At 63.9% G+C, this 23,415-nt stretch overlaps 16 protein-coding genes across 16 annotated transcripts; 9 read left to right on the plus strand and 7 right to left on the minus strand.

The window, feature by feature from the left end:
- Window positions 1–76: 76 nt before the first annotated feature.
- On the plus strand, window positions 77–967 carry MICPUN_64407 (predicted protein; the record flags this gene model as incomplete). The annotated part of the gene is made up of 2 exons (XM_002506293.1): window positions 77–815; window positions 882–967. 2 exons carry the CDS (start codon window positions 77–79, stop codon window positions 965–967), a joined length of 825 nt encoding a protein of 274 aa, XP_002506339.1.
- A 209-nt stretch (window positions 968–1,176) lies between these two features.
- Window positions 1,177–2,418, minus strand: MICPUN_104304 (predicted protein; the record flags this gene model as incomplete). The annotated part of the gene is made up of 1 exon (XM_002506468.1): window positions 1,177–2,418. One exon carries the CDS (start codon window positions 2,416–2,418, stop codon window positions 1,177–1,179), a length of 1,242 nt encoding a protein of 413 aa, XP_002506514.1.
- A 625-nt stretch (window positions 2,419–3,043) lies between these two features.
- Window positions 3,044–3,964, plus strand: MICPUN_69609 (mitochondrial carrier family; the record flags this gene model as incomplete). The annotated part of the gene is made up of 1 exon (XM_002506294.1): window positions 3,044–3,964. A coding segment is annotated over one exon (921 nt), but the record flags the coding sequence as incomplete, so codon positions are not given.
- A 163-nt stretch (window positions 3,965–4,127) lies between these two features.
- On the minus strand, window positions 4,128–4,963 carry MICPUN_109551 (predicted protein). Its single transcript, XM_002506469.1, has 3 exons — window positions 4,850–4,963; window positions 4,398–4,507; window positions 4,128–4,273 (listed from the first exon to the last, which is right to left on the minus strand). Exons 1-3 carry the CDS (start codon window positions 4,956–4,958, stop codon window positions 4,184–4,186), a joined length of 309 nt encoding a protein of 102 aa, XP_002506515.1. The 5' UTR covers window positions 4,959–4,963; the 3' UTR covers window positions 4,128–4,183.
- A 142-nt stretch (window positions 4,964–5,105) lies between these two features.
- On the minus strand, window positions 5,106–6,149 carry MICPUN_64411 (predicted protein; the record flags this gene model as incomplete). Its single annotated transcript, XM_002506470.1, has 1 exon — window positions 5,106–6,149. The coding sequence occupies one exon, from the start codon at window positions 6,147–6,149 to the stop codon at window positions 5,106–5,108; it is 1,044 nt and encodes a 347-aa protein (XP_002506516.1).
- A 167-nt stretch (window positions 6,150–6,316) lies between these two features.
- MICPUN_64412 (predicted protein) lies at window positions 6,317–7,240 on the plus strand (the record flags this gene model as incomplete). The annotated part of the gene is made up of 1 exon (XM_002506295.1): window positions 6,317–7,240. One exon carries the CDS (start codon window positions 6,317–6,319, stop codon window positions 7,238–7,240), a length of 924 nt encoding a protein of 307 aa, XP_002506341.1.
- Window positions 7,241–7,830: 590 nt separating this feature from the next.
- Window positions 7,831–9,012, plus strand: MICPUN_64413 (predicted protein; the record flags this gene model as incomplete). Its single annotated transcript, XM_002506296.1, has 1 exon — window positions 7,831–9,012. The coding sequence occupies one exon, from the start codon at window positions 7,831–7,833 to the stop codon at window positions 9,010–9,012; it is 1,182 nt and encodes a 393-aa protein (XP_002506342.1).
- A 997-nt stretch (window positions 9,013–10,009) lies between these two features.
- MICPUN_88652 (predicted protein) lies at window positions 10,010–11,656 on the minus strand (the record flags this gene model as incomplete). Its single annotated transcript, XM_002506471.1, has 4 exons — window positions 10,010–10,290; window positions 10,352–10,438; window positions 10,573–10,982; window positions 11,070–11,656. Coding segments are annotated over 4 exons (1,365 nt in total), but the record flags the coding sequence as incomplete, so codon positions are not given.
- A 449-nt stretch (window positions 11,657–12,105) lies between these two features.
- On the plus strand, window positions 12,106–14,388 carry MICPUN_104310 (predicted protein; the record flags this gene model as incomplete). The annotated part of the gene is made up of 1 exon (XM_002506297.1): window positions 12,106–14,388. One exon carries the CDS (start codon window positions 12,106–12,108, stop codon window positions 14,386–14,388), a length of 2,283 nt encoding a protein of 760 aa, XP_002506343.1.
- Window positions 14,389–14,483: 95 nt separating this feature from the next.
- Window positions 14,484–15,904, minus strand: MICPUN_64416 (predicted protein; the record flags this gene model as incomplete). The annotated part of the gene is made up of 2 exons (XM_002506472.1): window positions 14,484–14,597; window positions 14,663–15,904. The coding sequence occupies 2 exons, from the start codon at window positions 15,902–15,904 to the stop codon at window positions 14,484–14,486; spliced, it is 1,356 nt and encodes a 451-aa protein (XP_002506518.1).
- Window positions 15,905–16,025: 121 nt separating this feature from the next.
- MICPUN_64417 (predicted protein) lies at window positions 16,026–16,544 on the plus strand (the record flags this gene model as incomplete). Its single annotated transcript, XM_002506298.1, has 1 exon — window positions 16,026–16,544. The coding sequence occupies one exon, from the start codon at window positions 16,026–16,028 to the stop codon at window positions 16,542–16,544; it is 519 nt and encodes a 172-aa protein (XP_002506344.1).
- Window positions 16,545–16,883: 339 nt separating this feature from the next.
- MICPUN_69278 (predicted protein) lies at window positions 16,884–17,903 on the minus strand (the record flags this gene model as incomplete). The annotated part of the gene is made up of 1 exon (XM_002506473.1): window positions 16,884–17,903. A coding segment is annotated over one exon (1,020 nt), but the record flags the coding sequence as incomplete, so codon positions are not given.
- Window positions 17,904–18,563: 660 nt separating this feature from the next.
- Window positions 18,564–19,680, plus strand: MICPUN_64419 (predicted protein; the record flags this gene model as incomplete). Its single annotated transcript, XM_002506299.1, has 2 exons — window positions 18,564–19,625; window positions 19,663–19,680. 2 exons carry the CDS (start codon window positions 18,564–18,566, stop codon window positions 19,678–19,680), a joined length of 1,080 nt encoding a protein of 359 aa, XP_002506345.1.
- Window positions 19,681–19,698: 18 nt separating this feature from the next.
- On the minus strand, window positions 19,699–20,354 carry MICPUN_109552 (predicted protein). The gene has a single exon (XM_002506474.1). It carries the CDS (start codon window positions 20,275–20,277, stop codon window positions 19,747–19,749), a length of 531 nt encoding a protein of 176 aa, XP_002506520.1. The 5' UTR covers window positions 20,278–20,354; the 3' UTR covers window positions 19,699–19,746.
- A 742-nt stretch (window positions 20,355–21,096) lies between these two features.
- Window positions 21,097–21,874, plus strand: MICPUN_64421 (predicted protein). Its single transcript, XM_002506300.1, has 3 exons — window positions 21,097–21,192; window positions 21,320–21,379; window positions 21,556–21,874. Exons 1-3 carry the CDS (start codon window positions 21,121–21,123, stop codon window positions 21,781–21,783), a joined length of 360 nt encoding a protein of 119 aa, XP_002506346.1. The 5' UTR covers window positions 21,097–21,120; the 3' UTR covers window positions 21,784–21,874.
- Window positions 21,875–21,935: 61 nt separating this feature from the next.
- MICPUN_64422 (predicted protein) lies at window positions 21,936–23,397 on the plus strand (the record flags this gene model as incomplete). The annotated part of the gene is made up of 2 exons (XM_002506301.1): window positions 21,936–22,049; window positions 22,162–23,397. The coding sequence occupies 2 exons, from the start codon at window positions 21,936–21,938 to the stop codon at window positions 23,395–23,397; spliced, it is 1,350 nt and encodes a 449-aa protein (XP_002506347.1).
- Window positions 23,398–23,415: the final 18 nt, after the last annotated feature.

Genomic DNA, 23,415 nt, shown 5'->3' on the forward strand with positions numbered 1-23,415 from the left:
TTCTCAATGTGATCGCAGCCTCCCGCGTCGAGGTCACTTCGCACGCGCCCGCCGCCCGTTTCCCCCACGTATCGCCATGCCGCTCATCGAGGAGATCGCCGAGGAGGAGCCCATCGACGACGTCGAGCCCGGGCGCGGGGACGAGTGCTCCATGAGCGTAGACGTGAAGATACAGTGGAGTGAGCGGCTGAAACTCGCCGGTAACGCACACTTCAAGCGCGGGAACCTCGAGAAGGCCGTCGCCAAGTACCGCCGCGGCGCCAAGCTCTTCGAGATGCTCTACGCGGTTTCCGCCACCGACGAGGAGGGTTACGAGGCGGCGAACGAGCGCTGCTACGTCGCCGCCGCTCCCCTCTACAACAACCTCGCGCTCTGCCTGTACAAGCAGGGCAAGTGGAAGGAGGCCGCGGACGCGTGCACGGACAATCTCGATCTCACACCCACGGATGCGAAATCGCTCCTCCGACGCGCGGCGTGCTACGCCAAGATTAACGAGTGGGTAGAAGCGGAGCGGGATATCAAGTGCGCGCTCATCCTTTGCGAAGAGAAGTGGGCGCTCAGGAGCGCGGCGGAGACCAGGAAGGAGATCAGGGAGCTCAGGCTTAAGCAGAACATGGCGGATCACGCCGTCATCGGCGGCAAGATCGCGGACATGAAGCTGTACGACGCGGCTGACGTGGCACCCACCGGCGAGGCGTTTCCCCACAGCGGCAGGCGCAAACCCTCCGTGACCACCGTGGAGGACGTGAAGAAGGAGCTCGACGAGATGGAAGACGAGGACAGGGAGGAGACGCGCCGCCGCAAGGAGGACTTTTGTGAGTTGTTGAATTCTTATTTTTTTTGCGATGGGCAATTAGAATGACGTCGCGTTTTGTTCACAGACAACGGCATGATTCGGAGCGGCAAGTGGAGACTCGTCAACGCATCTGGCGAGGAGATCAAACAAAAGGCGAGACCCGCCGCATGAGAACGCGGATGACGTTCGCGCATACGCTTTGACCTTTGAATTACGTCTCGATTCTCGATTCGTCAATCGCCTCACGGGGATATAGCCGACGCAGGCAAGGAGGTAGCTAGTGCGGCAGCCGCGAATGTCCACGTCAATCAAATCAAATCAAATCTCGATTCGCGACTACCTGGATCGCGTTCGGCCCTTGATGCGCTCGGACTTGCCCACTACCTGGATCGCGTTCTACCCTTGATGCGCTTGGACTTGCCCGGCCTGGCGCTCGGTGACTTCTTCGCACCCTTCCCTTTCCCGCCGTCGAGCCCCTTACCCCCCTTCCGCGCGATCTTCGCATCCTTCTCCTTCTCCTTCTTCTTATCCCGCTTGCGCTTCCGCGCCCCGAGCGCCGCCATATCCTCCTCGATCTTTTCCTTCTCCGCCTTCTCCTTGGCCTTCTTGGCCACGTTACGCTCCTGCTCCTCCCTTCGCCTCTTGCGAAGCGCCTCTTTATCAACCGCGCGAGTCTCCAGTTCCTTCACCTCGTCCTCGGTCTTGTCGACGTACGCGTGGTACAGCACACGACCCTCGCACATCCCCTCCTCCACCTTGACCAGCTCCATCTCCATCCGTGGGCCGATCTCCTGGAGCTTGACCCGCGAGGTGGTGTTGGCTTTGGACAGGCGGTTGTAATCCTGCGCGAGCTCCACCCGCGCGTTGACCGCATCCTCACCTTCCGAGTCGGAAAACTCCGACACGTGGCCGCTGTTGGCTCCCGACTCGAAGAACTCGCCGATGTCGGTCAATCGGCCTAAGTCGGGAACTTTGTTCTTGGTGAGGAGCTTCTTGAGGTGCCTGTTGGTGCCGGTGGGCAACGCGTTGATGGAGTAGTGGCGAAACTGAAACTTGTTGCTCTCCTTGTCGTAGTCGACTAGCACCGCGCGCTGGCAGGTGGAGAGCTTCACCTTGCGGACGTTGATGGCCGGGAAGAGGTTCTGGAACGTTATCGTGGCGAGCTTTTGATGCGGGGCGTCGCCGAAGTTGTTGAGCACGACGAGCGGCGGCGAGAGGAACGCGTTGGGGGGCGCGCGCGGATTGCGCTGCGCCGCCGCCACCTCGCGCGCCAGCGTGTACTTGTTCACCTTGAACGTGAGCGTGGGCCCGCGCGGGGTCTTGGCGATCTTGACGTACTTCGAGTTCTCCGTGGCGCTCAGGATGATGAAGTGCGACACGCCCAACGGACCGGCCACCTGCACGAAGTCCTTGAGCTTGTTCGCCTTGGACTCCTTGAGGTTCTTGGCGGTGTGCGGCTCCATGACGTGCCGGACATCCTCGGTGAGCTCCTTCACCAGCTCGCTCATCTTGCCGCGCTTCATGACGAAGGACTTGGGGATGTCGCCCTTGCCGCCCGGTGCCTCCCGCCCGGCATTCTGGTCGAGGTGCGTGCGTCGCTTCTTGCGGCGCGTCTTCGCCATGGCTGTCGGGTCGGGGTCCTCGAGGCGCGCGCGCGCTTCTGAGGAAAATCTGTCGGCGGCGCTTTCCACCGAGCTCCCGAACCTTTTCCGCTTTTCGTGAGTTACCGTTGCGGGGTGCGCACGTGTTTTTGACAGCTGCACAGCTCAGTTAGTCGTCAACTTTTGGAAAATGCACGTGTTTTTCAGTAGTCCGGCGGCTAACAAAACCTGTTCTTTTTTACCCTCTCCGGATACCTCGACCCGGGCACATCGCCGGAGCGCACGACGGGCTCGAGCAGGCCAAACTAGGCGGATCCACGTCTCCGGTGCGCATCGATCGCGCAGCCCGCCCGCGCACCGAGAAGCGCAGCGTGTCATCTGAAAGGGAACGTCCCGAAAGATGTTCGGAAGGCAAAGGAGGGAAACATCCGGGGGGATGATCGTGAGGGGCCGAAGGCTGGCGTCGCCCCGCGGCATGGGCGAGGGCGCCACGCTCCGCGCGACCGCCAAATCCGGCGCGACCGTCGCGTTCCTCAACAACCCCAAGTTCGCGTCCCTGACCGGTGCGATGATGGCCAATCCCATCGCGTGCGTTGCCGCGAAGCCGGCGGCTGCGACCGCCGATTCCGACGATACACCCAAGCTCACAGTGGCGCGGCTCATGCAGCGAAGGCCCGTCGCGGTCATCACGCACGTCATGGGCACGGGCGTCGCGCTCTTCCTCGCGGGAGGCACCGCCGGCGCGCTCGCCAAGACGTGCACCGCGCCGCTGGACCGCCTGAAGATCATCATGCAAATCTCCAGCGCCAACCAGCAAACCGCCGCGGCCAAGGCGGCGGCGTCCGGCGGCCTCATTCCGGCGTTCATCGCCATCGGCAAGAGCGAGGGCATCAAGGGGTACTGGAAGGGCAACGTCCCGCAGGTCATACGCATTCTGCCTTACTCCACGGCCATGCTCAACTCGTATGAGTTTTACAAGCAGCAGTTCGGCGGCGACCAGTACAGGGAGACGGGCAAGCTGCCCGTGGCTTCGCGCCTGATGTCCGGCGCCCTCGCCGCGTGCACCGCCACGTTGGTCACCTACCCGCTCGACATCATCCGCCTGCGCCTGTCCGTCGATCCCAACATGACCACCATGACGCAGGTGTGCAAGGCTATCATCAAGGAGGAGGGCGCCAAGGCGTTCTTCAAGGGCCTCCCGGCGACGTGCCTCTCCATCTCCCCGTACAGCGCCCTGAACTTCTGCATGTTCGACCTGATCAAGAAGGCGATCCCGGGCGAGGAGACGGCGCAGACGGTGGCGACCGCGTCCTTCATCGCCACCATGCTCGCGTCCGGCACGTGCTACCCGCTCGACACCATCCGCCGCCAGATGCAGCTGAAGAGCTCGTCCTACGCGAACGTGTTCGACGCGGGCAAGGCCATCTTGGCTCGCGACGGGGTGGGCGGGATGTTCCGCGGCTTCGTTCCCAACGTCATCAAGAACGCCCCGAACAAGTCGGTGCAGCTCACCACCTTTGACGTGTTCAAGCGGAAGATCAAGGAGTCGGAGAAGGCGCTGGAGGAGGAGAAGGCCATCTGGGCCGCGGAGTGCAAGGCAAGCAAGGGAAAGAAGAGGAGGTGATCGCCGTCGGTTCGCGCGTTTGAAGCCGACGCTCCATCACCCGTAATATACAATAGGAGGGGGGGGGGAACCGCGAAGGTGTGTACGTATTAATAAGAGTTTGCTTAGTTGGTGATTGAGATGTGTGTGTTACAAATTGCTACTACAACGTTGGAGGGACGATCAGTTCTCCTGGCACTTCCCGTACTCGAAGAGCGCGCAGTCGCCGCCCCACGGGAGCTGCTTGAGCCTCCTGCGCATGTAGGAGTACGCCTGACGGATGGTGGGGAAAGGAAACGGGGTCAGTGGGGGTTCGCGCGAAAACGCACAATTTTGAGAGACGTTGCGTTGCGCGGGCCCTCGGCGGGTCAAGGAGCCAGTTGGGGCGGTGACGCACCGGCTGCTCGTGCGCGTGGTGCTCGTGGTGGTTGGAGAACAGGTAGACGCCGAGGCCGATGCACCCGGGCACGGCGAGGAAGGTGACGCCCCTCCACTTCTCCATGTGAGCTGCGCGGTTACGGGGGGGAAGGGGAGGACGGGTCCGGTCAGTCTCGGGCGTGCGGTGTACCCCTCTCTGTATGGGCGTCCAGTCAGCGTGGGGCAAAGAAACATCGACGGGGCGTCCTGGGGTTCCCGCGCGCGACGGGCGACGGCGACGGTATCGTCCATTCGGCCACCGCGGCTTCCCGCATTGAGGCATCCACGACGCGAACGAAGAGTCGAGGGACGCGCGCGTCCAACCCGGGACCGTCCGCGCGTGACTGAACCCGCGCGGGAACCCTAAAATATCCGAAATCACTGAACGCGACCGCCCCGCGGTTAGCGCCGGGCCGCGCGTCGCGCACGCACCTCTCTCCTCCTCGATGGTGCCGCCGCCGGACATGTTGCGGCGGGTCACCCGCACGGGAGCCTTGGCGGCCCGCTTGGCAAAGTTCAGCAGGGTGGCGCGAGCGGACATCGTCACACGACGCCTCTGATTGTGTCTCGCGGGGTCCGTAGCACTATCTTTCAGTGCGTCTGCTCATCAAGGGCAGCTTGGCAGCTTGGAGCCGAGTTTTGGCTGCGATTCAACAAGCGGCTGCTATCGATCCCAACCCCCGTGCCGTCAGTCCACCTCCACCGGACCCTTCTTCTCCTGCAGTTTGGCCATCAGCTGCCTCTTCTTCTCCGCCAGCAGCTTCTCCAGGTCAGTCGTGGACTCCGGTGGACCGTCGTCCGTCGTCCTGGCTCGCTTCGCGGATGGCTCGCCGGCGTCGGCACCGCCACCCGCCGCAGCAGCCGCAGCCGCCGCCTCCCGCTCGGGCGTCGTCTCCCTCTTCACCTCCACCACCACGACGTGGTCCCCACGATCGCCGTCCCCTCCGCCACTTCCGACGCCGTTTCGGGGCAGCCCCTTACCCTGCAGCCTGCGTTCGTCCCCGGTTTTGGCGCCGGCTTCCCAAAAGAGCGTCTCCGAGCCCCTCAGCGTCTGAACCTCGTGGAACCCGCCGTCGTTCGCCTCTTTGTGCGTGATTCGCAGCGTGGAACACACGTCCGCGCCCCGGCGGGTGAACATCCTGGACGCCATGACGTTGATCTTGGCGTGCTCCCGTCTGTCCTTGATCTTCACCCTCGCGCCGTCCTCCACCCCCGGGGGCACGACGACCCGAGCCTGGTGAAACTCATCCGTCGCCCCCGCGGCTCCGCAGTGCGCGCACGCGACGGGCTTACCGAAGCCGTTGCCGCCGCACGTCAGGCACGACTCGTCCTTCCTGCCGTGCGTGTGCTCGGTGCACGGCGGGCACGACATGCCCACCCCGGCGCACCAGGCGCACCGCTTCCGGTACGGGATCATGGCGAGCTTGGTCGCGCCGGTGAGCGCCTCGGCGAGGGTGATGTTCACGAGCACGTCGTCGGACGCGGCGCCGTTCAATCGCATGCGCTTGTCGTACTCCGCGCGCTTGACGGTGTCGCTGAGGACCTCGTACGCGGTCACGATGGCCTGGAAACGCTTCTCCGCCTCGGGCTTGGCGGCCTCGTCGCGCACCTTGTCGGGATGGCACTTCAGCACGAGCTTCCTGTACACCTTCCTGACCTCCTCGGCCGTGACCGTGCTGGACACCCCGAGGGTGGCGTAAAGGGTCTCGGATCCATCGCCGCCGGACGCCATCGCTCGATATATCGCCCGTCGCCCTCCACTGTCCTGGTGGACTTCCCCGGGTCGCGGTCGGGTGTGACTTCAAACGAACGTTCAAGAAACTTGGGGGGCGGGCGATCGTAACGAGATCTGATGATGAAAAGCGAAAAGCGACGGGGCAGTGCACACCCGCAGCGAGCATGGGGATACACGATCTGCCGCCTTTTCCCATCCCGGTCGATAAATTCATCGAGGAAGTGGAAAGCGATAATGCGTCAACCGCGGCGCAGTGCTGCGCCGCGTTCGCGACCCTCGCCACCAAGGTGCCGGTGCCCAGGGACTTCCGAGGCGCGTGCCGGAGCGTGATGGGGCTGGTGGAGCGCACGGGAAACGGGTTCGGACGCGCGACGAAGGAGAGCGCGAGCGCCGCGATGGCCGCGCTGCTGGCGTGCGTTCCGGGCGCGGATAAGCACATGGTCCAGAGGGGAGTGGTGGGCAAGCTCGTCGCCATCGCCGTCGCCGACGAGGAGGATGGCGAGGGAGACGAAACGCCCGCCGCCGCCGACGGGACCTCGGGTACCACCAGGCGGGGCGGCGTCAACGGCATGGGCACGCTGACCTTGAACGCGCTCGAGTGCATCCGCATCCTCGCCGCATCCGAGCACGGCGTGTCGGAGCTCATGAAGAACGACGAGGCGATGCATTTCGCGACGCGTCGGTGCGACAGCGGCGACGCCAGGATCGCGGAGTGCGCCTGCGACGTCCTCTGCGCGCTCGCGTCGCGAGGCGTCGCGCATCGAACGCGGGTGAAGGACGTCGGGGGAGTCGGCGCGCTGGCGAGGGCGCTAGCGTCGCACGGCGGCGCTAACGAGGAGGTGGCGCTGAGGGCGCTGCTCGGGCTGGCGATGACGTGCGCGCAGGACGCGGAGGCGCAGGCGGAGCTCGTGCGCGTGGATGGCGCCGTGCCAGCGTTGCTCGCCGCGCAGAGGAGCGGCGGCGACGCGGCGGGTGGGATATCGAAGGACCTCTGGGGGTCCATAGGGAAGAACCCGACGCTGAAGATGGCGGCGATGGAGGCGCTGCGGGCGGACGTGGAGCGGGCGAGGCTGGTGGAGTCGGCGTAGATGGGCCGGCGAGGAGCCGGAACAGCTTGTACTTTTTCAGCACATCCACGTTTTTTGCGAAATCCGCCGAAATTTAATTTCCGGGCGATGGTCGTGACTGTTTGCTCTGTGAAAAAATCCCAAAAAGTCCGGCGGACATCCGCCTTTCAAAATCTCCGGTCGAGCTGGGTTTCAGACGTCAGTTTTGCAACGAGCTTCCTCACTAGATTCTGATCACTCATTCCCAACGCGTCGCGTAATGGGGCGTTCTGATATAACGATGACTCATCGCGAGATATTTCCAATCGTCTCTGGCGATATGACTCATCGCGAGATTCTCTGTGGATTCGGTCGACTTGCTGTGGATTCGGTCGACTTGCTCTAACTGAAAGCCCATAGCGCACTTTTGCAAATGGTGCTGTGTTCTATCGAGCGGCAAAATTGTCAACGAACTCCTTTCAAAGTTTTTCCAGAAGCCCGCCCGACCGGCTTGAACCCTGATTCTTGGTCTAAAAGTCCACGGGGTCGCCTATAGTTGTTATCTACTGCTGAGCGACGACAGTTGGAAGTTCTTTCCATGGCGCCACTGTTCTACGCGCACCGACGCCACCATGGAGAGCATGCCGAAACTACCTAAAGTGACCTACACGGGCTCGTTCAAGTCCGTCGTCGCAGGCACTCCTGGAAGTGTTTGGAAGACGGACGAGGACAAACCATCATACGTCGATGGTCGGCTGATCGGTCGTTCCAAAGTACTCGAATTTTGCTTGGTGCGCCCAGGCTGCTGGTGCAAGATACCACCGCCGTGTGTGGGGCTGTGCGCTCCGTTCATCGCGTGCGGCAGCACGTGCCGCACCACGTGTGGTTCTGTATGCGGTTCAGTATGCGGTCCCTGCTTCAAGCTGCCCGGGATGTGCAAGACCGAATGTGGCAAGGTCTGCGGTCCAGTATGCGGTCCCTGCTTCAAGCTGCCCGGGATGTGCAGGACCGAATGTGGCAAGGTCTGCGGTCCAGTATGCGGTCCCTGCTTCAAGCTGCCCGGGATGTGCAGGACCGAATGCGGCAAGGTCTGCGGTCCAGTATGCGGTCCCTGCTTCAAGCTGCCCGGGATGTGCAGGACCGAATGTGGCAAGGTCTGCGGTCCGGTATGCGGTCCCTGCTTCAAGCTGCCCGGGATGTGCAGGACCGAATGCGGCAAGGTCTGCGGTCCAGTATGCGGTCCCTGCTTCAAGCTGCCCGGGATGTGCAAGACCGAATGTGGCAAGGTCTGCGGTCCAGTATGCGGTCCCTGCTTCAAGCTGCCCGGGATGTGCAGGACTGAATGTGGCAAGGTCTGCAACCCTATCTGTAACCCAATCTGCTCGTTTGGGAAGTCTTGTTGGGCCGGATGCTGGGGCGGATGCGGTAAGGTCTGCGAGCCTATCTGTACACCCTGCCGCTCGTTTGGGAAGTCTTGTTGGCTTGCCCTAGTTCCATTTATGTGCTGTGTGTGCTGCACGTGCCACCCCCGCAAGCCGTCGATCGAAGTTGAGGGCGACAAACGGCTGCAAGTCGGATACCCGTGCCATATTGAAGCTTGCTGGTACTGTGGTGGCTGCTCCCTTGACGTGACATTCCTATGGGACCTTTGCGGCTGTCTTGGACCTACATCGGATCTCATGCAAAATGGGCATTTCGAACCACGAGAGCTGCACAATTCCAAGTGGGCCGCTAAGATTCCTGAAGCTAAGCGATCGGTGCCGAAGCTAACCGCTGCGCCCGCGGCGCAAACCATGGACGCCAACACGGCGTGAGGCTTGTTCGGCGCTTGAGGACGACGTTCGCACGCCGTGTCAATTTCTGTTTTGTTGATGACCGGGGGGAAATAATAAGCTCGGAGACTCCGCGCCTCTTGCGCGTTGAAGCCCGACACCCGTTCCCCTTCGGTCCACGTGTTGTGACTTATCATGTGTTATACCATCGTATCATCACGCTTCACCACGACCGCCCTACTCGCCGCCGTCAATGGGACACAAACTCTTGAATTTGCCGCTCTCGCGCCGACCCGGGTCCGCCGTACGCCTCGATCGCATCCGCCGCGTTCCACGGAGCGGGCTCGTACCTCGCGCGCGAGTTTGCGACGTCCGCCACCCGCGTCGCGACGTCGCACATGGCGCGATAGGTATCGTGCGTCTCCGCCGTTGAACACGTCGCAAACTCGCGGGCGACGTGACGCTCGTACAAACGGACGGAGCGCTCGCTCGCGATGAACGCACCTTCCAGAGCTCCTCCTTTCCGATCTCCTCGTTTCGGATCCTGCTCGAGGGCAACCCCCGTCGTCGCCGTCGCCGCCGCCGCCCGTTTGGTCCCCGTCTCGTCACCGACTCCGCCGGCGACGCACGACCCTCGCCACGCCGCGGCGCGGTCGAACGACGTCAAATTCGAGTCGGAGCCCATCGCGTCGTACACGCCGTCTCCTTCCAGCGCCGACCATCGCAGCGACGCGATCGGCTCCCCCTCCCCTTTCGCGAGAACGTCCACCGCGCGGACGGGCGCGCGGGTGGGCGCGCTTGGATCGTCCTCATCCCATCGGCGGGTCGCCGCGTGGTGACCCAGGAACAGGTCGATACCCTCCTGCTTGTCCGCGTCCGTGTACGCGTTGGAGTAGAATCTCCTGGCGGACGTGAGCAGCTTGGCGCCGCCGCTGGCGACGCGGTTCACGACGCGCGCCACCGCGCCGGATGGACCGACGCCGCCGTCCCGCGCCACCTCCGCCTTGTGGTGCGCCTGACTACCGCCGTACTGCATGGCGAGGACGTCGCCCATCGACCTGTACACGGACATCAACGCCGCGGCGACGGAAGAGTCCGGGCCGACGGCGTCGCCGTCGATGACCCCCAGGCGTTCGAGCTGGCATCCGAGCGCGGCGAGACCCCACGCGAACTGCGCCACGTTGGTCCTGTCCAGGCAGTCGACGCAGTGCGACCGGAGGACGCCGCTCTGGCACGTGAGCGCGAGTCTCTTCGAGTCGTCGAGGGGGGTGACGCGAGACGGCGCGGTGGAAAACAGCCACGGGTCGGACCCCGAGCCCGCTCCGGGCGAGGGCGCGCACGGATCGCCCCCGCCCACGGCCGTCCCTGACCCGGGTTCGACGCCGGTGACCAGCTCGCAAGCCGCGTCCCTGAACGAGGCGGCGGCGGCGGCGCGAGCGTGCACACCCCCGCACCGGGCGCGCTGCCGCTCGAGCGCGGGCGTCATCCTCGAGGAGGGACCAATCGCGAAGACCCCGGTGAGAAAGAGGGCGCCGCCGGCCACCTTCCCCAGCCGGTACAGTCCCGCGGCCGTCGCGGAGGCTCTTACGGTTGAAAATGAACCCCCGAAACCTTCTGATTCGTCCCCGTCACCGTCACCGTCACCGTGAAAATCGTCCCCGTCCGCCGAGACGGATCCCTTCATCTGACGCTCAAAGTCCCAGTGCACGCACGCGATCCTCTCCCGGTCTGCGGGCAAAGCGCCGTTGACGTAGTGCAGCGCCGCCGCCAGCTCGCCTCGAAGCGCCGATTCCCTCGGCCGCCGTTCCTGCGAACGGATCAGTGACAGGCACACCGCCGGGTCGCAATACCTCTGACGCACGAGCGAAAAGTGCGCCGCCGTCGCGGAGTGGGTCACGTCGTGCCCGCGGACGACGATCGTCGGCCTGGCGTTCAGCGCGGACGTGTCCTGGGACCAGAACAGCGGGACGCTGCCCCGCAGCTGCGTCGCGGAGGACACGCGGGGTTCGTACCTCGGCCGGCGGCGGGGTACCCGGTTCGCGCCTCTACCAGAACCGGTTAGTTCGAACCGGTTATTAGTCGGCGTACCCGCGTCTAACCAGGTGAGCTGCGCGTCGCCGGCGTCGACGATCTGCTCCGTCTCCACCTCGTTCGCCACCCTGCCTCGCACGTTGACTCCCCTGCGATTGAACCGCGTCCCCGCGTGGTGCCGCGACCTGCGCGCGAGCACCGTCATCGTCACCTCGCGGCCCGACATCGACGCGCGGGTCTGCGCAAAGTACCCGTGGCACAGCGGCGCGATCCAACGCGACGCGGTCTCCGTCCCCAGCGCGACGCGCAGTGCCCTGGACAGGTGCGCGTTCCACGCGAAGGCGGACTCGAAGTCACCGGGGCAGTACACCAGATGGCCCGGATGGCGTTCGCCGGACAAAGGGCTCAGCGCGTTTGTCTGAAGCGTCTCCGTGAGGTTGTACGTGTCGCTCCAGAAGAAGCCCGTGGCGAGGTCGACCCACTGGAGCAGCCTCTTGAGCCTCTGCTCGTCCGCCTTCGTGCCCCGTCGGTCGACCGTGTCCGCCAGCCTGACAAGCTTGGTGTCCCCCACGCCCCACACGACGTGACCGCACACCAGACCCAACGCCCTCCTCGCGGTGACGAGCAAGAGGTGGTGGCCGGTGAGCAGCCGCATGGTGCCGACCACGGCGACCCCCTCCGCGACGAGCGTGACGAACCCCGGGCTGTCGCGCTGCAGCAGCAGTTCGAGCGCGTCGTCGTCGTACGTGAGCGGGTCCTCGACCGCGTCCAACCCCCCCGATGCGGTCTCCATCCGGCCTATTCGAACCACCCGCCACCGCACGCTCCCATCCGCCGAAGTTCTGCGGCCCCCCGCCAGGTGGAACCCGCGTCGCGTCTCGTACAGGCGCACTTCCGACAGGCCGGAAGTCGACGCCGACTCGGGCGACGCGTCGCCACTCCCTTCACCCGGCTGCGGGCGGGAAAGCTCCCCCATGTCGGGGGAGAGCCCAGCCGGCAAGAGAAATGACATCCCGAAGCTTGACGAACGAGCTCTTGGAGACCTGTACAATTAGGTCACGCCAACAAGATCCAACGCGCGACGGCATGGGTTCCGACGCCGAGATGGAGGATGGCGAGGCCCCGGCGGCTTCCATGGACGACTTCCCCGAGGGCATGAAGGTCAATACGTCTAACGCGGGCGGGGAGGTCTCCATGTCCCTGGAGGAGACCAACCGAGTCCGCGAGAAGCTGGGATTGAAGCCCCTCCGCACGGGCGAGAGTGATCGGACCAAGGCGCGTCGCGAGGCCGAGGAGACGGAACGCGCGGCGCGGGAGGCGGACGCCAAGGATGCGGAAACCGCCGCGCTCGCCGCCAAGATAGCCGCGGCCAAGGAGAAGCGGACCATGGAGCAGCGCAACCGCGCCACCAAGCAACTCGGCGAGGCGGCGGACGCCGACGACGACGACATGATGGCTTGGGTGAACAAGAGCCGCAAGATCGAGGAGAAGCGGCGCAAGGAGGAACGCAAAAAGGCGGAGGAGCTCGCGCGGAAGCTCGCGGAGCAGGACGACGAGGCGGAGGAGTCGGAGGGCGACGAGATCTACGGCGGCAAGGACCTCGCGGGCATGAGGGTTCGTCACGGCCTGGAAGACGTCGCCGAGGGCGAGACCATGATCTTAACCCTGAAGGACTCGTCCATCCTCGACGATAAGCTCCAGGGGATCAACGAAGAGGACGACGAGCTCGAGAACGTCAACGTGGCCCAGGAGCGCAAGCGGCAGAAGGCGAAAAAGGCTGCGACGAAGCGAAGCGACAACCCTTTTGGCGCCGACGACGAGGACGCCGGCAAGAAGATACTCTCAAAGTACGACGAGGAGGACGAGGACGAGGGTCTCACTCTGGACGCGGCGGGCGCGATCGACGCCGCGGAGGAGAAGAGGAAAGCCGACATCAAGCGCAGGCTCGCCGCCTCGCTCGGCGGCGTTTCCGTCAACGCCGTGGCTGAGACGGCTGACGTGCGGAAGAGGGAGATGTCAGAGTTCATGTCCGCGGCGGAGGTTGCCGAGGAGGCGGCGGCCAAGTTTAACAAACCAAAGAAGAAGCGACGGAAGAAGCTGCGGGAGAAGAAGTTTGACATCTCCGAGATTGAGAACGACCACCTCGCGCAGGCGGCGCAGGAGAAGCAGGAGGCAGCCGCCGAGCCCGAAAGGGCCCGAGGCCGTTTCCGGAATGACGCGGGGGAGGAGGAGAGGAAACTGATGGGGTTTCAGAACGCGCTCAACAAGGCCAAGATCAAGACGGACGAGCGCATCCTCGCCGAGATGGCCGGCGACGTCGAAGACGAGGACACGGAGCTCGCGATGGCGCTCGAGCGGACCAAGCGGCTCGCGGAGAGGGGCGTTGGGGCTCGAAGCGACGTCGACGTCGCGAGGGTGGCGGCGGCTCGGCGGGCGACGGATGCGCCGGATGTTGGGGAGCGAGGCGCGAGCGGCGAGGGCATGGTGTTCAACGACGTGCAAGAGTTCGTTCACGGGATCAACGTGGAGGACAAGAGGGCGACGAGGAGCGAGGCGGCCGCCGCGGGCGACATGCCCCCGGTTCCGCCCCCGCCACCCGGCTCGGGCGACATGCCGCCCGTTCCTCCCCCGCCGCCCGGCTCGGATGTCGACGGCATGCCGCCCGTTCCTCCCCCGCCGCCCTCGGGGGTTGGCGCCGAGGAGGAACATGAGGATGACGAGGTGAACCCCTTGGACGGCGTGCAGGCCAACCCCATGGGAAGCGGTTTGGCGGCCACTCTGGCCCTGCTGAAGGAGACCGGTAAGCTGCACGAGAACGACATGTGGGACGGGCGCACCAACGACAAGAAACCCCTGGCGCTCATGCGCGTGAGGGAAGCGGCGGAAATCACCGGCGCAGAGTTTGAGGGCCACAAGTTCGACTTCAAGCTGGACAGGTACGACGAGTTTGGGCGCAAGATGACCCCGAAGGAGGCGTTCCGCGAGCTGTGCCACAGGTTCCACGGCATCGAACCCGGCCGAGCCAAGAAGGAGAAACGGCTGAGGGCGTATCAGGAGGAGGTCAAGGCGAAGAAGATGCGGGAGGGCGAGTCGGTGACCGGGTCCGTGGATAAGATGAAGATGGCGCAAAAGGCAACCGCGGCGCCGTACGTGGTTTTATCGGGCAAGATCCACGCCGGTCAGATCTCGGACGCGGTGAGCAAGTACGCCACAGCCGGGCTGGAGGATGACGCCGGCAAGGAGACGGGTAAGGCCTCGCCCGCACCCGGCGGCGCCAAGCGGGGCGGTGGTGGTGGTGACGGCGGCGGCGGGAACGCGATGGACCCGACCACGCTGCCGATGCTCACCGGTGCGGAGAAGGTCAAGTTCATGATGTCGAAGAAGTAACATTCGTCGTTACATGGCGTTTTGAAATATACAATCTTATCCTCCATCACACCTCATCGACGAGCGCGGCGAGAATCGAGTCCACCGCGGTGTCGTCACTGGCCAGGCGCCTGATGGCCGAACGGATCGCGCTTTTCGTCACGGGCTCCACACCTCCGACCACGAACTGCAACGACCCGGGAACCACCGAAACGTCGGTTCCGTCGTTGCTCCCGATGGAGATCAAAACGAGCGCGATAATCATGAGAGCGATGAGCGCAGGCATGAACCACACGGCATGTCCCCACCAGTACGAAGTGCGGGCGACTCTGTCTGCGGTGCTGTTCGTCTCGGGCACCGGCACCTCGACGGAGCTGACGCTCATCGTTGAGTTTGAGCGGATGAGGCCGGCGTCTTGCATCGGCGGCGCGCTCGCTCCTTCGTTTGCCCGAAGATCCTCCTCCACCAGGTCGAAGAACCTGCCGTAACTCTTTCGAACCTTGTCCCTCGTTCCGCGCTCGATGAGGCTCTTGACGATGCTGGAGACCGGCTTGAGCCATTCCACGTGGCACGACACCTGGACCTCGGAAGTGAGGCTGAAGGACACGTCGAACAGCACGAGTGTCTCCACTTTGTAGCAGTCCGCGTAGGGTGTTCCCTGACTATGAGCGCGCGACGACATCCATGCGCCTCGGTCGTACATCTGGGCGTCCTTCATGTGGCACACCTTGGGCACGGACGGGAGGTGAACACCCGTGGGCGTGTCGTAAGAGAGGTAACACTTGCCGTCCCTCATCGGGCTCCTCACGACGTTCTTAGCCTTACAGTTGCGCGTGAGATGATTCGTCAAAAGGGTCAGCTCCGAGTCGAACATGCGATCGTAGAGCTCGCATTGATCCTTACAGTCGGGGAAGCGCCTGGTGAGCACGATTTCCCTCGCGTCGGGAGGGGGCCTGCGGCTCGCATAGGAGAAGGTGTCTTGGGAGCCGTAAACCTTCTCGGTGGCCTGAGAGGACGCCACCGAGTAGGTTCGTTCTGAGGAGCCGGTGATGCCCGGGATTCCCGTCGCGTCGTCGTCGTCGTTCTCGTCGCCGCTCGCGGTGTGCGCGACGCTGCCGTCGTGTGTCGTCGCGGTCGCGTTCGCGCTGTGCTCCAGCCTCCACGCGTCGTGAATGCACTTGAAGGCGTTGTCCCTGTATAAAAAGCTGCACAACACATAGCTCTTGCCGTCTGAGGCGCGAAGGAGCTCGATGGCAGACACGACGCCAACCTTATTCACCTTGCGCACCACGGATACGTCCGCGAGGTGGATGAGCCGAGTGGTGACGATACCGAAGATATCCGAATGAAACCACACGCGCGCGCCCCGTTGGCCGGAAACGACGTAGACTCGCCCCGACACAAGCAGACGAGAGGCACGGTACGAGCCGACGAAGGAACCCAGCAGCACGTCGGTCGAGTCGGTGGGGAAGTGCTCCTCGAGCCACGGCGGCGCGGCGTTCGCGTTGGCGGACGACCTTTTCAAACACTCGGTCATGGCGTTCGGTCGAGTTGTGGCTCGGCGAGAAGGGCGACGGCACCCTCAACTCAAAAGCCACGACCTTCGAGCCTCGTTGTTTTCTCCTCAACTGTTGAGGTTCAAACAGCTCACAGTGGCGATGGCTCCGAAGCGCGAGATGGTCGACCCCGCGTACCACACCCTCGTGCTCTCCGAGTCGGATGACGACCTCGACTCCGAGGAGATCGAGGACGCGCCCGTGTGCGACGACCCACACGCCGCGCTGAGGCGCGTGAGCAGCGCCTTCGACGCGAAGGTTGCGCACCTCACGTCTCCGGGCCTCGCTCCTTCCGAAGCGACCGCGGTGACCCTCGACGCCGAGGTTACCTCCAGGCTGAACGCCGCGCGCGCGATGCTCTCCAAGGTGAAGCGCGCGCTCCTCGACCCGTTCAAGCAGATGATAGAAACAAAGAGGGACGAGGCCGCGCAGTTGGAGGAGGCGAGGGCCGCGGAGCAGCGAGTCCTCCTGGAGCGGCTCACCGCGCAGTCCAAGGGCGTGGACGAGGAGTTGTCCATGCTCGCCGACGCCGCCGGCCTGAGATCCGTGTGCGACCTTTACGCCGCCGCGGAGGACGAGGAGATCGAGGCGCGGGCGAGGCGCGACAAGTCGAGGGCCTGAGGGGGGAACGTTTCGAGTGTATCGAGAGCGACGGGGAGAAAATGACCGAGGGAGTGCACCGCTCACGACGGAAGAGAGAGTACACGACGACGCACGCTGCTTGTGATGACATCGAATTAACACGCTAAGTCTCACGTGCTGCTCGCACATTCATCAGTCCATGGGCACCGGCTGCTCCATGGGCTCTGGCGGCGGCGGTGTGTAGTACCGCACGGGGCTCGGGTCCGAAAGCGGCCTAGGCTCCTCCAGGCTCTTGAGGTCCCTCGAGATCTTGTCAATCTGCTCCAACGTGTCGATATCCTCGCCGAACACCTCCCTCGAGGACTTGGTGAGCGCCACGTCGATCGCCGCCGCGAACTGCTTGGGCGTGGCGTCGATGGGACCGTCCAGGTGGCCCGGGATGATCCGCTCAAAGTCCCACGCCGCGACGCTCTCCGCCCACCGCTTCACCTCGTCCCTGCGCCGCGGGAACGCCAGGGTGTGAAGGATCGGCGGCACGAACATGTCCTTGTCCGTCAGGTTCTTGAACGCGTCCTTCCACTTGGGCTCCCAGTAGAACCCGTCCAGGAAGGACTTGTTCACGCTCAGCGGGTTGATCCTGACGTCAACCGCGGTGGGGTTGAACAGAAGGCCGAACAGCACCGTCTTGCCCCAGCCCATCGACCTCGCCTCCCTGGTGTTGGGCAGCATCTGGTCCGGTCCGTTCATGCCCCTCACCAGCAGGGGTTCCGGTTCGATGACCGCCACCGGCACCGGGTCCTGCGACACGTGCAGCACCACGTCGGTGACCAGCATCGTCTTGGACCTCTTGTGATAAAACGCGGTGTCGACGAACCACGGGTCCTTAAAGTTTCTCAGCGAGCTCCCTCCAACCTCCAGGGTGTAGTGCTCGATCTCGTCCGCCCACGGCACGGCGCCGATGCCCGAGCTGGAATCCAGCGGGAGGTACTTGGGCGATCCCCTGGGGTAGTACGGAACGTACGCGTCGATGGGGACGTCCACCGGGAAGGTCCAGTTCTTCTGCGGGACCCAGACGTCGGCGGCTGGGAACTTCTTGCTGAAGGGTCCGGAGTAGATTTTGTGCTCGATCGCGGCGCTGCCCACCACGATGTGCTTGACCGGACCGTGCTTGGCGACGATGGGCGCGAGCATGTCCATGAGCTCCTGCGTCGGCGCCACCGGGTTGTGCACCCACAGGCCCCCGTTTGCGAGCGCCACAACCGTCATCCTCACGTTCACGAGCACGTCCAGCAGACCCTGCAGCTGGTCGAACGTCCACACCTGCCCGGGCACCACCTCGTTCATCGCGGTGGCCTTGCTCCCGTAGGGCGCGAGGGGGAGCGCCCACCAGTACGGGTACCACCGCTCGGGATGCGCCTCTCGCGTCGCCTTGGCCCAGAAGTTCTCCTGGAGGGTGACGACGTCGGGAGCGGGGTAGTCGAACGCGACGCCGGCGAGCGGGGAGAGCGCGGTGGTGGCGATGGACGCCGCCGCGGAGAGGATACCGCGGCGCGACGAGTTCATCGACCTGCCGGTGGTGGCGACGGACTCGAGCGCGTCGTCGTCGTTCGCGGCGCATCGCGCAATCGTCGAAGGGCGGGACACGGAGGCGCGGCGATCGGCGCGGGTGGCGGCCGGTCGGAAACCGGTCTTGGTCGCGGGGGCGACGCCCGCGATGTGCGCGACGGCGGCCATGTCGGCGACGTGCACGGGACGATGCGAGTGCGCCGGGGAGGAACCGGGGCTGGTCGTTATGGACGCGACGCTTGGTGGACGTTCTTCCTCCGCTTTATCTCATTCTGGGCCACGATCGAGCGACATGTCAGCGTTTCCCGATGTCGTGCGGCAACCGACCACAAATGCTGGTAAATCCTGGTTCGTACCTTCGTACCTTCGTAGTAGTAAACTAACACTTATTCGATTCCCCGAATCGTTGGTCGGACACCTCGCAACCAACGCACGGCAAAAGATATTTGGGGCTTCTTGCTGTTCGCCCGCATTGACTGGCGAGTGGACGCGATGTGGGACCGTATCGTGGTGTTTCTCGCGTTCCTCGCGCATCACATCGACGCCGCGAGGCTGACACCGCGCGCAAACACCATCGGACCCTCGCAACACGCGCTACGAGCGGACAACTCCAACTGGATGGCCGAGGATGCGTCGATTCTCCGTGACATGACTCTCGGCGAGGTGGTCCTCCCCGGCACGCACGACGCGGGCGCCTACGCGCTGACGTCGAAGCTGATGCCGGGTTCAAGGTTCCCGACACCGTGGGAGGCTGCGGCTATCGCGATAGCCGAGGACTTGGGCATCGGCGTGGACAGGGTGATTACCCCGTGGGCGCTGACGCAATCTCTCGACGTCCTCGCGCAGCTCGAGTTCGGGTACAGGTACATCGACCTGAGGGCGGGATGGAACGGCACCGCGTGGTGCGCGCATCACGCCGAGGTCGGTGTTCCCATCGCCGACATCCTGAACGACATCGCGACGTTCATGCGGACACACCCCGGGGAGGTCGTGGTCGTGCAGACGAGCCACCTGGACGGCTTCCCCAACGCGACACGCGTGGACGAACTGTCGGCGGAGGTGACGAAAACACTCGGCGAATACGTGGCCGGTCCGGAGTGGGCGCGAGGTAAGGCGTTCGGGGATGTCACCATAGGGGAGATGGTGGACTCCGGGCGGAGACTCGCGGTGGTGTTTGGCGACGGCGACTATGAATCGTTCGGCGGCGCATCCAAGACCACATGGCCGCCCGAGGTGCTGCACAACGCGTACGCCGACGCCGACGACCCGACCGCGGTGATGAAATACGTGCGCGATAAGATTGTGGAGTACAACAACTCCAGCGGGGAGGCCGCACCTCCCGGGACGATGTCCAAGATATCGTGGATTCTCACCGCGCAAACTAAGACTGTCGTCGGCATGTTCGAGCCCGGCGCGCGGCCGAGGAGCCTGAGGGAGCTGACCGAGCGAAGCAGGCCCGCGTTCGGGGCACTCGCCGAGGAGGTGGTTCAGTCGGGATGTAGGGCGGGTAACATTATGAGCGTCGACTTCGGCGGCGGCGCGGGGGACTACGCGGTGTGGGCGGCTCGAGCCATGAACCAGATGCCACGAGACGCGAGCTGTTCGCTGAAGAATCAAGAGCCCATTGCGGTTGCGTGACGCTTGTTTTACAGATTAGGCGGCTAATTTTGTTTCATCAGAACACCTCCGTCTCTCCAAAGTGCAACGACTGCACCGAGGTCCTCGCTGCGCCGACGCCCGCCCGGTCCCTGTTGTTCTTGTACGTCACACCCGGCGTGGCCTGCACCTCCCGCTCGAGCACTTTTCGCCGCCTGGCCTCCTCCTGCTGGTCAAGCACCCTCTGCTCCCTGTTGAGCCGCGCCGTTTCCTTCCACCACTTGTCGTCCCCGCCCACCGCACGCATCGCCTCCTGATGAAGCCTCCTCGCCGTCTTCTCGGACACGCCCGGCGGATTCGGGAAGTTCTCCGGGTCGGCGTCGTCTGGGAGCTCGGCGAGCGAACCGTGTCGAACCGAACGATTCTGCGAGAAGGTAACCTCCGCCTCCCTCAGCAGCTCGGTTCGGTGCTGCGCAGCCTCGGCGTACGCCGCAGATTTCTGCGCGTGTTCCATCACCAACCGCCGCGTCTGTTCCCGTCCGTTCATCCAGTCCTCGATGGTGACGCCGCCCACCAGCTTGCGAGCCTCCGCCTTTCGAGACTGCAGCATGGAGTTCAGCAGCTGCGGGGATATCCTGCTGGGCTGGGGCGCTTTGCGCGGGGGCGAGTCCAGGTCGGAGACGCGCGATGCTTCAAGGGACGCCGTGAGCACGTCCGCGGCGTCGGGGTCGGGGTATTCGCGGTCCAGGGCGTCGTTGGGTCGGGGGAACTTCGCGTCCTCGATCCCCTTGCGCACGGTCCCCGCGCCCTTCTGATGCCCCTTCGGTCTGGTCGCGGCCTCAGCCTTGAGCTTGGCTACCTCCTTCTTGGCCTTGAGGCGCCTGAACGACGACTGCACCGTCGTCGCCGCGGTGTGCTCCTGCTGCCGCTGCCAGTCCTCCACCTCGCCCGCGGGCAGCTCCAAGAGCATCGCCTTCTGCTCCTCCCTCTGGCGCATGCGAAACTCGCGTTCGCGCGTCGCCTTCTCGTACGCGAGGATGTCCGCATCCCTCTGCCTCTGTTCGGTGAGCTTCTTGCGCGCCTGAAAGCCGCGAAAGCGCGCCTGGAGCTTGGTCGCCGCCTCTTCCTCCATGTTGTCGGAGTCGAGCGATGTCAACACACTGGCACGTCGAGGCGTGTTTGAACGTTGAAGCAACGGTCGACAAATATGGAACGAAATACGAAATAGGAAAATACGCCAGTTCAACCGTAAACTTTCGCCCTTTCCCGTATGGGTATTTCAATCCCAGAGTTTGATTTTTGCCATTTTTCAGGCATTTTTTTGAGGCGATGTGAGATGTTTTCTCGGCAGGTTTTCCACGTCGAGCCACTCGCTCGGATAAAAGTTCTACGTCATCGTTCCCGGACTCGTGAGCCATTCTTTGGTACGCGAGAGTGAGAGATGGCTTTCGCTATGTCCGCCACCGCCAGCGCCAGCTCCCTGAGCTTCGGCCGCAACGTCGTCGACCAGCGCCTCAAGGTCGCGGTGCGTGTCACGTCCCCCTCGCCGGCCGGCAAGGCTCGGAAATTTCACCCATGGCGTTAAAGTGAACAGTAGTGGATAAAATGGGTCGGAACTCGGCGCTGACGTACCCCGCCCCAATCTCACGCAGGCTCCCTCCGCGCGCGTTGTCGCTCCCCGCCCCGCGCTTCAGGTTGAGAACATGGTGAAGGTGCGCATCCCCGTCGCCTGCTCGGCACGCGCTCGTTTCCGGACCCGCGGAACCAAAAAAACCCTAGAACCTGGTGGGCCACGAGTCCGTGATTTCTCCAGCCTGGGAAGGCTCGGCCGTCGTGCTCGCCCCATCGACGACTCGCTCACCTCTGCCCCGCCCCTCCCCCGTCGCAGATCCGTTTCACCCGCCTCGGTCGCAAGAGGACCCCTTTCTACCGCATCATCGCGATCGACTCCCGCAAGCGTCGCGACGGTGCCCCCCTCGAGTACCTCGGCTGGTACGACCCGGTGAAGAAGCAGTCCAACCTCGACGCTCCCGCTATCAAGGCGTGGCTGGGCAAGGGTGCCCAGCCCTCCGACACCGTCAGGAACCTCCTGAAGAAGTCTCTCATCATGGATTAAAATAGTCGCCGGCGCGCGCTTTCCGTGATTGGTTTACCGTGGGTGTATAGCAGCTAATTTGCAAATAATAGGCAGCTTTGACGAACAGAAAGTTTCAAGCCCGTGTCACTCTTGGCGACGCGGCGCTTGTTCGCGCGACGTGGGTCGACCCGATGACGACGCCGGACGAGCCTTTTACCCGTCTCACGCCCGCGCCCGATGACGTCGTCATCGACAGGGAAAAGTTCACCAAAACGGTCCCGCTCATCGCGCTGCGCGTGCCGAAGGTGAGCACGCGCGGTTAGCCACCGCCGCCGCTCCCCGCCCCCAGTTCCCGCGCCCCAAGACGTCATTTGCTGATGTACTGACCCGACACTGGTTCCGACGCTATATTCATAGGCCAAGTGTCAGTTTTACATGAAGGCTCTGCGCGGGCTCGTCCTGGACATCCCCCGGCAGCAGTCGGTGGTGAGGGATCCCAGCGACGATTCCATGCGACTGCTGCTGCTGAAGGAGGAGGTCAAGGACGGCTCGTTGCCGACGATGAGCGAGGAGAGGCGGGCGGAGATCGGCGTGGACGCGCTGGAGCGAACGACGCATGATTTGGTCCTGTCTTACGATTACTTCAACGCCGAGCAGGTGCTACGGCGGCTCCTGCCCGAGGGTTGCGACGTGCCGGGATCGTTCGAGACTGTGGGACACATCGCGCACCTCAACCTGAGGGACGAGGTGTTGGAACACAAGCACGTCATCGGTCGCGTGTTGCTCGATAAGAACCCGCGGCTGAAGACGGTGGTGAACAAGGTTGGGAGCATCGAGAGCGAGTTCAGGGTGCCCACGTGGGAGCTGCTCGCGGGGGATACGTCACTCGAGACGGAGGTGCGGCAGCACGGCATCCCGTTCAAGCTCGACTTTGGGGAGGTGTACTGGAACAGCAGGCTGGAGGCGGAGCACAAGCGGTTGATCGAGCAGATACGACCGGGGGAGATACTGTGCGACGCCATGTGCGGGATAGGACCGTTCGCGGTGCCCGCCGCCAAGGCTGGACGGAGGGTGTACGCCAACGACCTGAACCCATCCTGCGCCAGGTACGCGAGAGTGAACTGCGTCGGGAACAAGGTCAAGAACCTGGTCAAGTGCTACAACATGTGCGCCCGGGAGCTCATTCGGAAGCTGCTGCGGCCGGGTAAGGTTGAGGACACGGGTGAGACGACGGTCGGGACGGACGGGAAGAGACGAGCGGTGCAGTGGGCGGCGACGGGTGAAGACGCGGACGGCGAGCCACCCTCCGGGGCTGTGTTTGATCACGTCACCATGAACCTTCCCGCCACGGCTATTGAGTTTCTCAACGTCTTCAAGGGTGCGTTCGACCGGGAGACGTGGGCGGGGCGTCGGTTGCCCGTAATACATGTCTACACGTTCAAGCGCGCGACGGAGACCGTAGAAGATGTGGTGCGGCGCGGGGAAGGCCACCTTGGGGCGGCGATAGCAAACCCAACCGTGCACGAGGTGAGGGACGTGGCTCCCAACAAAATCATGCTCTGCCTCTCGTTTAGGATCACACCCGACGCGGCGTTTCCACCGGAGGATGGAACGAAAGGGAACGAGGCGAAGCGCGCCAAAACTGGTGATTAGATTTGCAGGACGAACGTT

This window comes from Micromonas commoda, chromosome 15 (assembly GCF_000090985.2).
Source record: "Micromonas commoda chromosome 15, complete sequence".
Classification (NCBI taxonomy): Eukaryota; Viridiplantae; Chlorophyta; class Mamiellophyceae; order Mamiellales; family Mamiellaceae; genus Micromonas; species Micromonas commoda.

What these genes read in the sequence shown, in the direction of transcription:
- MICPUN_109551 (XM_002506469.1), bottom strand. Translation starts at nt 4,958, where the DNA reads ATGTCCGCTCGCGCCACCCTGCTGAACTTTGCCAAGCGGGCCGCCAAG. An exon ending in CACCATCGAGGAGGAGAGAG is followed by an intron (nt 4,508 to 4,849) that starts GTGCGTGCGCGA and finishes GTAACCGCGCAG; the next exon opens with CTCACATGGAGAAGTGGAGG. An exon ending in ACCACGCGCACGAGCAGCCG is followed by an intron (nt 4,274 to 4,397) that starts GTGCGTCACCGC and finishes ACCATCCGTCAG; the next exon opens with GCGTACTCCTACATGCGCAG.
- MICPUN_109552 (XM_002506474.1), bottom strand. Translation starts at nt 20,277, where the DNA reads ATGCTGCAGTCTCGAAAGGCGGAGGCTCGCAAGCTGGTGGGCGGCGTC.
- MICPUN_64421 (XM_002506300.1), top strand. Translation starts at nt 21,121, where the DNA reads ATGTCCGCCACCGCCAGCGCCAGCTCCCTGAGCTTCGGCCGCAACGTC. An exon ending in ACCAGCGCCTCAAGGTCGCG is followed by an intron (nt 21,193 to 21,319) that starts GTGCGTGTCACG and finishes AATCTCACGCAG; the next exon opens with GCTCCCTCCGCGCGCGTTGT. An exon ending in AGGTTGAGAACATGGTGAAG is followed by an intron (nt 21,380 to 21,555) that starts GTGCGCATCCCC and finishes CCCCCGTCGCAG; the next exon opens with ATCCGTTTCACCCGCCTCGG.